Below are 15626 nucleotides of genomic sequence, written 5' to 3' on the forward strand. Positions count from 1 at the left end.
TTACTGATTCTTATGTTGTTCTTGTGGTGTAGTAGGATGTGCAATTAAAATTGTGTTCACTTAGATTTTATGCAGAAATATAATATAGAATAGTTATAAAAAAATTAGAAATTTGTCTTTTCATATGAATTAATTTCGCATATAAAAAATAGTTTTTACTGATTGTGTAAAATTTAGTATTTCATAGATCGGGATAGTTATTCGTCATAAACTATATTTAATCGCTTAATTAAAAAAAATACCTAAAGGAATGCAATCAATTAATTCAATTCAAAATATATTAATTCGGTTCCGATCGAAACAAATTTTGGAAAATAAAATAAAGCAAAATTTTCAGGTCGAATTGATCGATAGAGTTTTAGGTATAACAATTATCTCTTTTTAAAAAATGATTGAGACGTGACTCTTGAACTTATATATGATTTTGTTACGTTGACTTGAAATTAACAATCCAAATGCAACCATAACTAAATAAAGACAAAAATTTGTGTGAGACGATCTCACGGGTCATGTTCTGTGAGACAGATCTCTTATTTGAGTCATCTATGAAAAAAATATTACCTTTTATGCTAAGAATATTACTTTTTATTGTGAATATCGGTAGGGTTAACTCGTCTCATAGATAAAGTTTCGTGAAACCGTCTCACAAGAGACCTACTCCTAAATAAATAACTCTTATAAAGTTAGGATATTTTTCCTAAAATTCGTCTGCGCCATAATTAGTAAAACAAGTTGATAGATATAGAACGCTTGAGGATGTCCGTGGATATATATTAATTATCACACACTCGTTATGTGTAATATAATATATATTATTTATGTATATTTTATTTTGAAAATTTCGATTTAGTTACGATATTTTATAAAATTAAATATGAGACAATATTTAGTAAGATGATTTTCTATAAAATTATAAATGTGAAAATTTAAGCATACTTTATGAAATTAAATATGTATTAGAGTTAAATATGTTAAAATACAAATTTATATAAATAAAAATTAGTTATTTCGATTTATTCGCTTATTTAAGAAAGTAACTAAAATCGAACCGATTTTTAAAAAACAAACAAACTATTTTTTTAATAAAATAAAAAACCAAAAGTTTGAATTAATCAAACCAAAGTTCTAAATTTATTAGGTTTCATTGATTATTTCGTTGTCCTAATATTTTATCTTATAATTAGAGTTTTTTTTTTTTGCATTAAACCCCTATGTGAAATATTAAAAAAATGCGCACTTTTCTCTAGTGAAAATGAAATAGACATCTTATATTTTAACATTTTATAAAAGTTGAATGATACCCATGCATAAGCTGAAAATATGATGAACTGAATTATTTTGATGATATCTCATGAGTCAATTATCGAAATGACTAGCTGATAATACAATTAGAAAAGAAAATTTAATTTGTTACAAATCATATTGCAGGCCGGTTAGACTACTTTGGACATTATTACTAACCGGACGATGTCGATTGTTGTATTCATGTCATCCAGCTCGATCTTGCAACGTCTAGTTACAACTCATTAAATTTTTAGCTGGTGCAGGCAATGTTCATATAACTTTTATAAAAAATTTAGATATAAAATGTCTATTTAATTTTAAAAAAAGTGATGTTTCACATAAACTCCTTATAATTATAAATAGTATTACGCACACGGTCGGTCTACAAGAATAAAAATTTATATTCTATAAACAGAGAAGAGTTTAATAAATTTAAAAATAAATATCTATCTTGTCCCCTTAAAAATAGCTCAGTCCAGGCCCAAGGCCAGGCCCAAGATCAGGCCCAGATATTTTGTCATAAGCCCACATTTAAACTTAGAACTTCCTCGGCGCTGTATCCCCAGACATTCAGCACCATTTCACAGAGTTCATCTCTCTCCAATTTGTCTTTTACATATCACTCAAATTTTTGATCTTGAACTGAACAAAGTTCAAATTCATTATGGGTTCCGGTAATATTCTCCCTGTCTCTCTATGTGGACAAATATAAAATTTGTATCATCCTCTTTTCTTGAATTTTTTCATCATTTTCCCCAAAAGAATGGTATGGAATTTTTTTTTTAAAAAAATAAAACATTTATGCAGATGCGGATATGGAGGATTATGGGTTCGAGTACTCGGATGAGGAGCCGGAGGAACAGGATGTTGATATTGAGAATCAGTATTACAACTCTAAGGGTACCATTTGTCGTTTGTTTACATTCTTCTAATTCAAACTATTGGGTTTATATCTATTTTTTGTTATCTTATTTGCACTTTGTGTGTGTGTGTGTGTGTTTTTTTTTTTTTTTTTTTTTTTTTTTTTTTTTTTTTTTTTTTTTTTTTTTTTTTTTTTTTTTTTTTTTTTTTTTTTTTTTTTTTTTTTTTTTTTTTTTTTTTTTTTTTTTTTTTTTTTTTTTTTTTTTTTTTTTTTTTTTTTTTTTCATGCGAGTGAACTTCATGTTTCTTATAGTTTAGTGTATTTTTATGTATATGTTTGGGTTTTTTTAAAATATTAGACTACGTGACGTCTTTGAGAAAAATCTTGAAGCCGAATATGATGGTGGAATCTGCATTGATGGGGTTTCTACTACACAGGACCCAAGAAATGTGAAATTTTATGATCCCTCTCGGCCTTCATCTCTATATATGTGTTGAGATTGATTTCCTTTATGGTACTATTTTGTTATCAATTCAAAACAGAACTGTTGTCTGTTTTGTAGGTTTGGTTGAAACAAACCCTGAAGCAGCGCTTGAAGGTTTTACAGAAGTAGTGAAAATGGAACCAGAAAAGGCCGAATGGTAAGTTTCTGGGTGTTTCTATTTGTTTGGAGCTAAATGGTGTTCTTCAGGGGATTACTTCTTTTGTCATCTTTCTTCTTTTCTTCAGGGGATTCAAAGCCTTGAAGCAAACTGTCAAGCTTTACTACAAGCTTGGGAAATATAAAGAAATGATGGATGCTTATAGAGACATGTTGACTTATATTAAATCAGCAGTGACCCGCAATTACAGCGAAAAGTGCATCAACAATATTATGGATTTTATTTCTGGATCTGCTAGTCAGAACTTTAGTCTATTGCAAGAGTTCTATCAGACCACCTTGACAGCCCTCGAAGAAGCAAAGAATGAGGTGAAAATTCTGTTTCATTTAAGTTAAGCAAGCCTTTTTGCTCACTGGTTAGAGATTTCATTGGCTCTCTCTTCTACAGAGACTCTGGTTCAAGACAAATCTGAAGCTGTGTAAAATATGGTTTGATATGGGTGAATATGGACGGATGAGTAAGGTATTACTTTTAATTTACTTGCAGCATTAGGCTAGTAGCTGTTGACCGTATATGTTATTTAGCAACCATCATTCTTGATCAGATTTTAAAGGAACTTCATAAATCTTGTCAAAAAGAAGATGGGACTGATGATCAGAAGAAAGGGACACAACTGTTGGAAGTATATGCAATTGAGATCCAGATGTACACTGAGACTAAAAACAACAAAAAATTGAAGGTAAGCAGTTGGTGCTTTGACGTCTTTATGTTTGTCGCTTTTAAGTGCAATCCTTTTTTTGGGTTCCAGGGCATGCTTTACATGCCATTATGAACATATCTGAAGCGTGTTCCATGAATTGTACGGTGCTGGTTAGAAAATAACAACACTGCCTTGTCCTTGATTCTTTACCATTTGATTTGGGTTTGTTAGTTTTCTACTTAAAACTTAGAAACTGCCACCTTTTTTCCCTGCATTTCAAATAGCTCTCTAATTAGGTTTCCTTAACAGCCAATGGACTGGAAACTACATATCTGTTAGTATTAAAAGTTATGGGCTTCAAATAAGGAAAGTAAATTATTCATTATTCTATTTCTTAGTTGAGGCAATTGTAAAGGGTAACTTACCAATCAATGCAGATAAGCTAGTGAAACCTTTTTTCGCCCCTGAAATGATAAACGGATATGCTAGTAGCTTTGGTGAACATAAGAGTTTTTTGAACCGCCATAAGGAGCGGGATGTGCCATGTTCAGCCAAGAGTCATGTTATGGTTTCTCACTACAAAAACTTCTATTTTGTGCCAAGTCTTATCTCTGGTGTTGGTGATCTTACGGAGAACAAGTTTCAATTCTTGAGGACGTGATATTTTGGGAGAACAAATTGTATTGTTGAGGTATTAAGAATGCCAATCCATGTTATCTTCCTATTTTCATTGTTTATAATGCGCCAATACAAAATTGAAGTGCAACAACCGACAGATCGTGCATATCACGTAGCATGATTTAGTGCTTAATGTTAGCGAGGGTATTATATATTCAGAGTTCTCCTTTCATTTGTGGTGCCTTGGACAAAAACTTAGAAATAGGCAACAGGAAATTTGACGAGCTTGGTAAGAACTGGGGTGAAGTTCTATTTATGTCAATATTTAGAGCTTCAGTTGCATTCTTCTGTTTCACTAATCAATAAACTTATAACCGGTCAAGTATAATAATAATAAGATGGATCTAGCTGCATATGATGCATGGACATTTCTCAATTACCAGTACCCTTGTACAACTAGAACGACAAGAAACTTGCTTACTTACCATGTAAATCCCTCTAAAACATGTCTAAGAATTTAAATTTCTTTTTAATTCATGTAAGGTGTTTACTTGGTAATTTATAGATGTTTTGAATCCCTTGAAACAACACTTTGCTTGTTATTGAATGTCAGAAGTAAGATTGATCTTGCTTTTGTACTAATTTAACCAAGTGGCACTCCAATTTTGAGGGTCAGTCTGTCAGTCTCATGTTAAAGTAAGTTGGCTAGTTTTGTCATTACTGCTTCTTATTTATGCTTTATTCCACCTACTCTTTCTTTTTTTGTTTAAAGGACTTCTTTTACTTGTTTTTTAGCTGGATATTAAGCTGCATGAATGTGGACTTTATTGTAGGAATTATATCTGAAGGCACTGTCGATCAAATCAGCCATTCCTCATCCTAGAATCATGGGGATAATTCGTGAATGTGGTGGAAAAATGCATATGACTGAGAATCATTGGGAAGGGGCAGCTACTGATTTCTTTGAAGCTTTTAAGAACTATGATGAAGCTGGAAATCAGAGGCGTATTCAATGCCTTAAGTAAGTCTTTTATAAATAGCTGTGTCTGAGGATGGGTGTGTATGCAATGTTTACCTGCTTATACTTCATTTCACAATTTTCTTGTCTTCATGAACAGATAGACATGCTTAAATTCATGTTGTTTGCAGATGTTTGATGGAATATCTTTGCTCTTTTGTGATGTCTATCATATACCCTCGAATTATTTTCAGAAGAATTTAAGTAAATTTTTTTATTATCGATTGCATGCTACCTTTGATTAATTAAACTCGGGGAGTGTTTATGTATTTTACTTTTAACAAAACAGATGGAGAAGTGGTACCACTTCTATTGAGACTTGATTGCATTTGAAAGCAAATATGGGTTGGTGTGTTTGGTTGTTAATGCAAATTTATTTTTCAGTATAAATGCGTACTATCTGTTTATTCACTGTTTTCTAACATTGCATGGATGACTGGACCATGCATAAATGTTATTAACTAATGGACATTCCCCTATGTTGAGTTCGGACTCTAATTCTAAATTTTCTGGATAAATAACGACGATTAGTTTCATGATATATGATTGTCATTACGTTGAATTTTTTCCTTCAAAGCAAAAGTCATGTATGCACTGAAAACTATATTCGAATCACCTCATTCTACCAGATGTTTCTCAATGTTTATCCATAAAAGGGGGGAAAGCAACCAACACACGCTTTGAACTTCATGGTTTTTAGACCAATTTATTATATTCAGAATATCATCATTCATATTCAAGACAGAGCTTGCTTAATCATCCAATATTTGCGGTTAAGGTTCTGCTCATCAAGTTTTTATCACCTTGCCCTTGCTGACTGTGCCGATACCCCCGAACATTTTGGCTAATGACCTGAACTGAAATGAAGCTCTGACACTCTCGTCCTTGATCCTACCATAGGGTTTAAGACACACTTGGAAATATTGGAGACTGTTGTATCAACTATTTTTTATTTTCTTATTGATGAGAAATTTAGAAAGTCAAAATCAAAGAGAGTCTGAATAAAGTCGAATACGAAACAAAAATAGAAAAGATCAACTTATGGATAACTTCTATGCTTGATATACTTTTGATCTCTTATCTGACCCGGTGGGTTCATGTGCTTTGAGTGGGATTTAAGGCATGTGATCAGTGTTTCTCACTTGAGTTAATTATTTACCTTTCTGTCATCTTGACAATTCATTGTTGGCATTATTAACGATTTTTATTGTTTTATGGACGTGTCACTGTTATTGTCAGGATGGGCTTTCCAGAGTCCATGCGAAGGATCTGCAGTTTTTTTTTATTGAACAGTCTTTGTAAAAATGTAATTTGACTTTTATTCTCATATACAAATGGTACCATAGCAAACAGATGTCACTGTAATATTATGTGTTTTGTTCACCTAATTACTGCTTGGGTTGAAATGGCCCTATAACTTATGATATTTTAACCCAGGTTACGTTTGAACATATTCTGGTAGTTGGATTTAAACCTCGATGACTTCAAATATAACAACTATGGTTGCTGAATATTTTTGTACTTCTGAATTCACTTAGACTCAGTTATTTTATCGTCACTTTGCTCAGGTATTTGGTCCTGGCTAATATGCTGATGATATCTGAGGTCAATCCATTTGATGGTCAAGAAGCAAAGCCGTTAGTGAACTAAAAATTTCACCCTGTGATTTTGTTTTTGGTTGAATAATATGAAACTTTACCCTGCCCAATTCCTTTTGTTGTAGATACAAAAATGACCCTGAGATTTTGGCGATGACAAATTTAATTGCAGCATACCAAAGGAATGAGATTTTGGAGTTCGAAAAAATCCTGAAGGTGTGTTATTTTGTCATTGAAACCTAATATCATATCGCTGAAACTCGATCAATTCCACCTTATGTGTTAATCTAAGGTGTGTAGTGGGTGTTCTGTAGAGTAACAGGAGGACAATAATGGACGATCCATTTATTCGGAATTACATCGAAGATCTCTTGAAGAATGTGAGGACACAAGTGTTGCTTAAGCTTATCAAACCTTATACAAGAATCCGAATCCCCTTTATATCGAAGGTCAGAAAAAGAATAATTAGTTTAGCGGAAGTGTTCATTTCTCCTTCCCTCCGTTTTTTCAGACATTCTTGTGTTACTTTTAGGAGCTTAATGTGCCTGAGAAGGATGTGGAAGAGTTGCTTGTGTCCCTCATCTTGGATAATCGAATTGATGGCCACATTGATCAAGTGAATAGACTGTTAGAGCGTGGTGACAGGTTGACTTCCCAATTCTCCCAACATCAAACATTACCATGCATCATGGATTTTCCTAGCAACTAACATTCTTCCCATTTTCGTTTTCTTCAAATTATTAGAGTCTTGGTTGCTAAAAGAGTTTATTGCATACAGTTATTAACCCTTTCACATTCCTCAATATATGTGGGATGGGGTATTACACACTTTCGTTTTGTGTCATTCTAACTGCCAAATTGAGCTTCTCTTTTGTTTTTTCTTCAGTATCGGTACTTATATCAGTAATAAAATGTGCAGATCAAAGGGAATGAAGAAGTATGCAGCAATAGACAAATGGAACACACAGCTTAAATCCCTTTACCAAACTGTCAGCAATCGAGTATGTTGATGATTTTTTTCTCACATGATGATTGAATATGTTGATTGGTTAAAAACTCAGCGGTTTGTATCCCATGAGAGACCCTTGATATATGCCCATAGCGATTAGCGCTGCTTGGTTTTTTATTCATGTTTTTGTTAATGATAGTGTAAAGAACTTGGGTTGTATTATTTTCTTGTGACACTTGAGATGGCCAAAGATTATAGACATGTTATACTTAACAAAGAAGCCTCATTTTGGGTATTGCCTGAGGCGATGGTTATTTCTTGACCTTTGATCTCTTACAAGTTCTTGTACCCTGTTTCAACCTCATATTCCAATGTTTGATGATACTATAGTCATATGGACAACTTTAACATCGTTGAGGCAATACTAGATTGTTAACTTTGACTACAATATCGAACTCTGGTGTGCATTCCTGAAAGTTGGGTTGTGCAGCAAAAGATTGAACAGGAAATCTAAGCCTGATTATTGGCAAAATTGTTGTTATCGTAATATGCATCTAGTAATTTGGATGTGTACTTGATACTCGTTATGGTGCAATTATTGATGGAATTTGAGGACCAGACTACAAGATAGGCATCTTAATCCTAACTTGCTTCTGGGTTGATATTCCTCGACTTCGGAGTTTGGAGTACAAAAGGAACTTCCACTCCTTTTTACAAGAATTTTAATCCATCAAAGAATCTAATTTACAAAATGAAGATTTATCTGTAGTAACTGTTAACCAAAAAAAAAAGATGGGTTTGCTAAAATTAAACATTTTAAGCAACTATAAACAAAATTTGATGCTTTTTAAATTTAAAGTAGAGCACCATTAGTCTGGCTGTTGGTCATTTTCTACAATAATTGAGTCGTTTGATCAAAATAACGAGTGATCCATTGTCACGTCTAGATGAATATATATTCGTTACAAGCTACCGCGTTAGCCAGATGTATCCGGTGTATATCGAAAAGTAGCGGTGATAGTATGAAGGAAAAGGAACTTTGATTAAGTGACGTTTTGGTTTCGAATTTCATTCATAAATGTGATTCGATTCGACTCGGCTTCAAATTAAATTAAACGAGAAAAATCATGGCTATATATGTCGACGAGAAAAGTCCATACACATGCATATTAAGGCCAGCACTTGAGTAACAGTCCGCAAATATGGTGTGAGCTCCATCTCTTTACCCCAAACTCCCGAAGAAGTTCGATAGACTTGTAGCACATATACATACATATATATGTATATACACACACAAACACATATATCTATATCTTGATTGATCCATGAGAGATATGAGGGTGGTTGTTTGTTGTATCATATTATTTTTATCCATTACCACACAATCATCAATTGGAAAGACCAGGAATTTGAAATGGGAGGTGGAATACATGCACTGGTCACCAGATGGCGTGGAGGGTATTGTTATGGCTATAAATGGTCGGTTTCCGGGGCCGACGATCCGTGCCCGAGCTGGGGATACCATACATTTGGAGCTCATGAACAAGCTTCACACCGAAGGACTTGTCATTCACTGGCATGGAATTAGACAGGTTAAGCTTCAACAAATTTCCTTAACTAATATTGTGTGTGAATCTTATCTATAACTTGGATTTTCATTTTTCAGCTAGGAACACCATGGGCAGATGGGACAGCATCAATTTCCCAATGTGCCATTAATCCAGGAGAAACATTTCTTTACAAGTTCAAACTTGACAAGGTAATATCCCTTGTGCAATTCCCCACTCAACGCATCAGTTGAATCGTGCCTCGATGATTCTTCTTCGTCCGTGAACTCGAGATGTTGTATCTTAAATATTTTAAATGTAGGCTGGTACATATTTCTATCATGGGCATTATGGGATGCAAAGATTAGCAGGATTGTATGGATCTTTGATAGTAGAAGTGGCAAAAGGTGAAAATGAGCCATTCGAATATGATGGAGAACTCAACTTGTTACTAAGTGATTGGTGGCACAAAAGCTTTCATGAACTGCAAGTTGATCTTTTCTCTAAGCCTATGCGTTGGGTTGGTGAGCCACAAGTACGTTCTCATATATATTTTGGGATAAACGATAAACGAAGAATGAAAGAAAACTTATGTAATTGTGACGGAGCGAGTATATATATCTATATATGATTTGATGTATGCTATTCATATGGATAATATCCTCATCCACTAAGCACGCGATACATGTACTGATTAATAAATAAAGACCGCTCATCCATACATCATGGTTGAATGAGTGATAATGATTTATCTACTCGGCACACGTATCATCTGTTGAGTGGATAAGAACACTATTCATATAGGTAACACGAACATAACCATATATATACACACGCACATATATATATACATATATATTCATCTTGTGTAAATTTATTTTTTTTAGAGCTTGCTTATAAATGGGAGAGGGCAGTACCATTGTTCGTTGGCCGCACATTTTAGCAATTATTCAACAAGTCCGTGCAAGTTAAGAGGCGACGAACAGTACGCACCCCAAGTACTGTACGTCTACCCCAACAAAACATATAGGCTGAGAATAGCAAGCACGACTTCATTGTCTTTACTGAACTTGGCCATCGAGGTAACAAAAACACGCTTTTTGTTTAATTTTTTTTAAAAAAAAATTACATCTTTTATTTATTTTATTTTATATCTCATTCTTACATATTGTTTCATTCTTAAGTCCAATAGAAAATAATCATTTCAGTCTTTATAGAGATTAAAATATAAATTATTGAATTCAATTATAATTTAAAGATCATCCCTGAAAATAAATTAAATCAATGAGATTTTGAAAATATCTGTCAATTGCGAATAAAGGAAAGAACATTTTAAAGGTATACTGTTCTTCTTTTTTTATGCATTGGAAAAATATCTTCAAGTTGAAGAGGAATAAATGAAAGTTGATTCCAAAGATGACACTTTTCTAATACAATTGTAAGTATGAAAGTCTAGATTCTAGAAAAATGATTACTATAATCGATGTCTTTATTATATCGCATGTGTCACGATCCGCTAGTATAACATTATTTGTCAATAAGGGCAATCCGACTTCATTTAATTATTAAAACAACATCTGGCTTTCGGTTTCTTAAAAAAATAATTTGTTTCGATTTCTTTATTTTCTCAAACCAAGATTTTATATTCATTTTTTTGAAGAAATTTAGAATATTTTGATCATGTATGATTACATATTTACTACATACGTATTTACGATTTGAGTAGGTCTCTTGTGAGACGGTCTCACAAATTTTTATCTGTGAGACGGATCAATCCTACCGATATTCACAATAAAAAGTAATAATTTTAGCATAAAAAGTAATATTTTTTCATGGATGATCTAAATAAGATATCTGTCTCACAAAATACGGCCCATGAGACCGTCTCACACAAGTTTTTGCCTTACAATTTTGGTCCTCTATATGGAAAATTTTAAGTTGTAATAATGTATTTTTCAATTTTTGGTAATTTGGACTTTTTTCCGCCTACGGCACGTCACGCCGACTCCACTCCAGCTCCATATGGAAAAATGATTAAAAATTGCCAAAAAAAAATATATATATATCAAAAGATAACGGCTAAAATTGAAATTTGGTAACGTAAATGACAAAGAAGCAAAAACATAAATCTAAATTGAAGGTTTTCCCATGAGATAATATCAAATCTTATTTTCAAATGTAATATCAACAGAACCACAGAATGTTGCTGGTTGAAGCCGATGGAAACTACATTGAACCATTTTCAGTACAAAATATGGACATAAGCTCAGGTGAGAGCTATTCAGTTATTTTCACCACTGACCAATACCCTACAAGAAACTATTGGATTTCAATATCTGTAAGAGGAAGAAACCCCAAGACTCCTCAAGGCCTAACCATACTAAACTACCATCTTAATTCTGCATCAAGAATCCCGGAGTCGCCACCCCCGGTCGCCCCTCGATGGGATGATGAATCCTACAGCAAGGCATTCTATAACAAGATTTTTGCACTGAAGGACAACCCTAAGCCACCAACAAAACATGACAGAAGACTTGTGCTGCTAAACACACAGAATTTCATCGAGGGACACACTAAATGGGCTATCAACAATGTGTCACTAGTCCTTCCTAGTACACCGTATTTGGGTTCGATAAGATATGGATTCAGCAAAGGTTTTGACCAAGAACCGCCCCCGGATAGTTATGGACACGGGTACGATGTGATGAAGCCTGCGTCGAACAAAAACTCGACGTATGGAAGTGGAGTTTACATGCTGAGATTCAATGCAACAGTGGATGTGATTCTGCAGAACGCTAATATGATCAAGGATCATGTCAGCGAGATACACCCGTGGCATCTCCACGGGCACGACTTCTGGGTTCTTGGGTATGGAGAAGGGAAGTTTACAGAGAAGGATGAAGGGAGATTCAACTTGAAGAATCCGCCATTTCGGAACACGGGTGTCGTTTTTCCTTACGGATGGACTGCACTTAGGTTTGTGGCGAATAACCCGGGAGTGTGGGCATTTCATTGTCACATTGAACCCCATTTGCATATGGGAATGGGAGTTGTTTTCTCAGAAGGGGTTCGAAAAATTAAGGAGATACCTAGTGAGGCTTTGTCCTGTGGTTTGACACACAAAATGTTCATGAAAAATAGCAAGTACTAAATTGGCTACGAGTCCAAATTTCTACCAAAAACCTTGTTTTTTTAACCTTTTCATAGCATTAATCAGGGAATTTTTCGAAATTGTTGAATAAATCAAACTTGTGAAGTGTGAACCATACAATCTTGGTATTTATGTGTGTGTTGTGAAAAATAATTCCATAAATTAATAAATTAAATATGCAATATTATCTGAATGTTAGGAGTGATGCCAAAATTATCATGCCCATGCCAAGTGACAAATTCATATAATAATCAGCAAACACACATATATGGAGCGAGTCAAATAGTCTCACGGATAAAATTCGTGAGATCGTCTCACAAGATATCTCTAGTACTCATAATTAAATACATTAATTATTTTCAATATTTTTTTTCTTATATTATTAAAACATTAATTGAATAAGGCTAGAATAGGAATTTTTTTCTAAAATTTACCTTTCCAATTACTTAATTAATTTGTGTGAAATACACATAAACCTAAATATATATATGATGTTTGGCTTTCTAAATTAGGTCAAATGATCTTTAATGTTCTGAAACTTCAAATAACCTTGACTTTTTTAAAAGTTCAAATAACATTTTGCTCTTCTAAAACTTCGAATGATCTTTGATTTTCTGAAAGATCAAGTAACATTTTCTCAAAAATCAAATAACATTTATTTTCTGAAATGCATTTGACATTTTGACCTGTAAATTTTTTTTCCTATATATATATATATGCATATTCTCCTTATTTTCAAAAGAATAACTTGAAAAAACTTTCAGAATTTTCTTCTTCTCTCGGCTTCTGTCACTGCTATTTCTTCTAAATCATGATAAAATTTCAAGTACTGTTCAGTTCGCTTGTATCATACTTTATGGTAAGTTGTTGCAGATATCACCGTTGTTTCCTTGGAAACAATTATCCACGATGAACATCGGAGCACCGTATGAGGATATGAATATATTTTAAGAAAATTGTAACATATTAAAGGCCTCAGTTTGGTTTCGTTTTCTATTAACTTTATATATACATGATCGGTAAAATGCATTGTTTATATATATATATATATCTGTCAGATGTTAGCGAGAGAGAGAATAAATAAAAGTGCATTAAGTATTCATGGTTATCTTTCATTTTTCAGGAATCTTTTGGACGAATCTTCATTCTAACAACCCAGGAATGTCCGGACCCTCAAACCACCAACACACGAGAGAAACAACGTTTGCTGCTAAAAAGTTACATTTTAAGGACTTAAATCAACAAACGTACCGCACCATTCTCGTGAACCAAAAACCCTATATATATGTCAAACCTTGCAAGTCCATGCAAGAATCTCTATTTTACTAGCTACTCAATTTCATTCATCGCCTGAAGAAGCAAACGTTAACTACGAAATCCCCCTACTTATAATAAAACGCGGTTCCATCGACAATATAATCATATACTTAAACATGGGATATTCGAGCTCAAACTCATCGCATGCACGAGGGCTGATCGTCATGCTCATTGTGTTAGCTTTCACTACTCATATGGAGTTAGTGCATCGCGTCGAAGGCCAGAATATTGCACGAGTCGGGCAGTGCATGGTAGGATGTGGGCAGAGAACAGTTGCTTGTTCCATCAATTGTTTGATAAGAGGTGGGGGATTATTAAGGGCTATTCCTTGCTTCCAAGATTGTGGTTCGGACGATGTTGGATGTGTCACCACTTGCCTCGGACCTCAGTTCCGCCCAAAAGTTGAATGTCATTGATTTTTATAGGCTTTGCTTTCTCGATAATTAAGTCACACATGCATGCATATCTAGCTACTTGTAATTGATTTCAGTTATAATATTGATTAATTATTAGTTTGTCTTGTGTATTGTGGGTGGAAATGTAATTTGGTCGTGTTATTAAATAAGACCANTATAGCATTTGTGGATTTTTATATGTTACACCTTGAGCGTATCTCCCCTTATGATCATAACTATATGGGAAAAATGATTTTTTTAGTCCATTAACATTTTTTAAATTTTGGGTTTTGGTTCATAAAGTTTTCAAATTTTGATTTTTGTACACTACTTTTAATTTTTGATTATATATTTTAGTCCAATTATTGATGCAGCATTTGACAAGTCGACAATTTTCGATGTCACGTCAGCTTTTTTTGATGTCACGCGCGTCATTACACGTCATTATCTTCTAATGTCACGTCAGCAATTGGACTATATAGTTGAAAATTAAAAGTTTGTGTACGAAAACCAAACTTTGAAAATTTTGTGGACCAAATCCAATAATAGTGGAACAAAAAAACTATTTTTCCTAACTATATGTATGTGTATAGAAAAAAATGCTACACAAAATGAATTAGATGATTTAATTCCGAGTACATCATATGGCGTAGAGCTTTCAAACAAACCTAATTTGAGTGTCAAAATATTTGACTGAGTAGTAACTAATCATGTAAGTTTTTCTCTTTGCGATTGTAATCCCATATTTTATTAAATTTCAATCATACTCCATTATCTTTGTTTTTTTTTTTTTTTGGAATTTTAGTCGTTGTGTGGAGTGCCACATCAGCACTCCGGATGACAAACGACTTATAAAATTACGAAAAACTGGAAGAACTAAAATTGAAATTTGAAACAATAGAACTAAAATTGCAAAGTGACAAAATTACATTACCAATTTTTATTTTTGAAATTTCTTTCCAAAAGAGTGTGAGTCACTTTAAATGTTATAAGATAATATACGGTAGCCAAAGCAATTAATTACTTTTTTATGAAGATAAAACCTGCAACCGCTATCATTCGATACGTACTGAATAAAACTCGGTTAGTACAGTAGCCTTCAAATCAAGCGTGTGAGAACCTGAAATTCCAGCAGAAGATAACAATTCCAGTAGCACTCAATAATTCAGAAGATGGTATTTTTCCAGCAGACAGATTTCCAGCAGAAGCTATTATTTCAGAAGCTGATATTTTCCAGCTGATTAGAATCCAGCAGACCGAATCCAGCAGCAGAAGAGCGAATTCCAGCAGACAGTACTAATCCAACTTATGATTTGTAACTGAAGCATTTATCATGTAAATTAAAGACTGTAATGGCACTTAATGGCAGATTATGGCCATTAAGTGGGAGGCAAACAGTCTGGAACCTTGCCTATAAATAACACCATCAGTCTCTAAATTGGTGTTACACAAATCTTGAGATTATCACTTGAACTTTCGAGTTAAGAGAGTGCTGATTTTCGAGCAGTAGAAACCAGTAGCAAGAACATCAGATTTCCAGACTTCAACCGAAATTCTTTCAGCAAAGTACGGTAAGTGGGCTTAT

The 15626-nt window shown here is 33.6% G+C and overlaps 2 protein-coding genes across 3 annotated transcripts; both read left to right on the plus strand.

Annotated features, from left to right (window-relative positions):
- The first annotated feature begins 1812 nt into the window (after positions 1-1812).
- LOC140959538 (COP9 signalosome complex subunit 2) lies at positions 1813-7953 on the plus strand. The gene is made up of 12 exons (XM_073417425.1): positions 1813-1958; positions 2092-2184; positions 2709-2787; positions 2876-3116; positions 3196-3270; positions 3353-3487; positions 4900-5087; positions 6653-6721; positions 6808-6898; positions 6997-7131; positions 7215-7327; positions 7602-7953. The coding sequence occupies exons 1-12, from the start codon at positions 1949-1951 to the stop codon at positions 7690-7692; spliced, it is 1320 nt and encodes a 439-aa protein (XP_073273526.1). The 5' UTR covers positions 1813-1948; the 3' UTR covers positions 7693-7953.
- A 695-nt stretch (positions 7954-8648) lies between these two features.
- On the plus strand, positions 8649-12445 carry LOC140959751 (L-ascorbate oxidase-like). 2 transcript variants are annotated; one of them, XM_073417747.1, is made up of 5 exons: positions 8649-9223; positions 9298-9390; positions 9501-9713; positions 10066-10260; positions 11370-12440. In XM_073417747.1, exons 1-5 carry the CDS (start codon positions 8957-8959, stop codon positions 12327-12329), a joined length of 1728 nt encoding a protein of 575 aa, XP_073273848.1. In that variant the 5' UTR covers positions 8649-8956; the 3' UTR covers positions 12330-12440. The 2 variants fall into 2 exon arrangements, with proteins under 2 accessions (XP_073273848.1, XP_073273849.1); XM_073417748.1 differs by lacking the exons at positions 8649-9223; positions 9298-9390 and having other exon boundaries at positions 9518-9702; positions 11370-12445.
- The last annotated feature ends 3181 nt before the right edge of the window (positions 12446-15626 follow it).

The sequence above is a fragment of the Primulina huaijiensis genome, chromosome 15 (assembly GCF_012295235.1).
Source record: "Primulina huaijiensis isolate GDHJ02 chromosome 15, ASM1229523v2, whole genome shotgun sequence".
Lineage (NCBI taxonomy): Eukaryota > Viridiplantae > Streptophyta > Magnoliopsida > Lamiales > Gesneriaceae > Primulina > Primulina huaijiensis.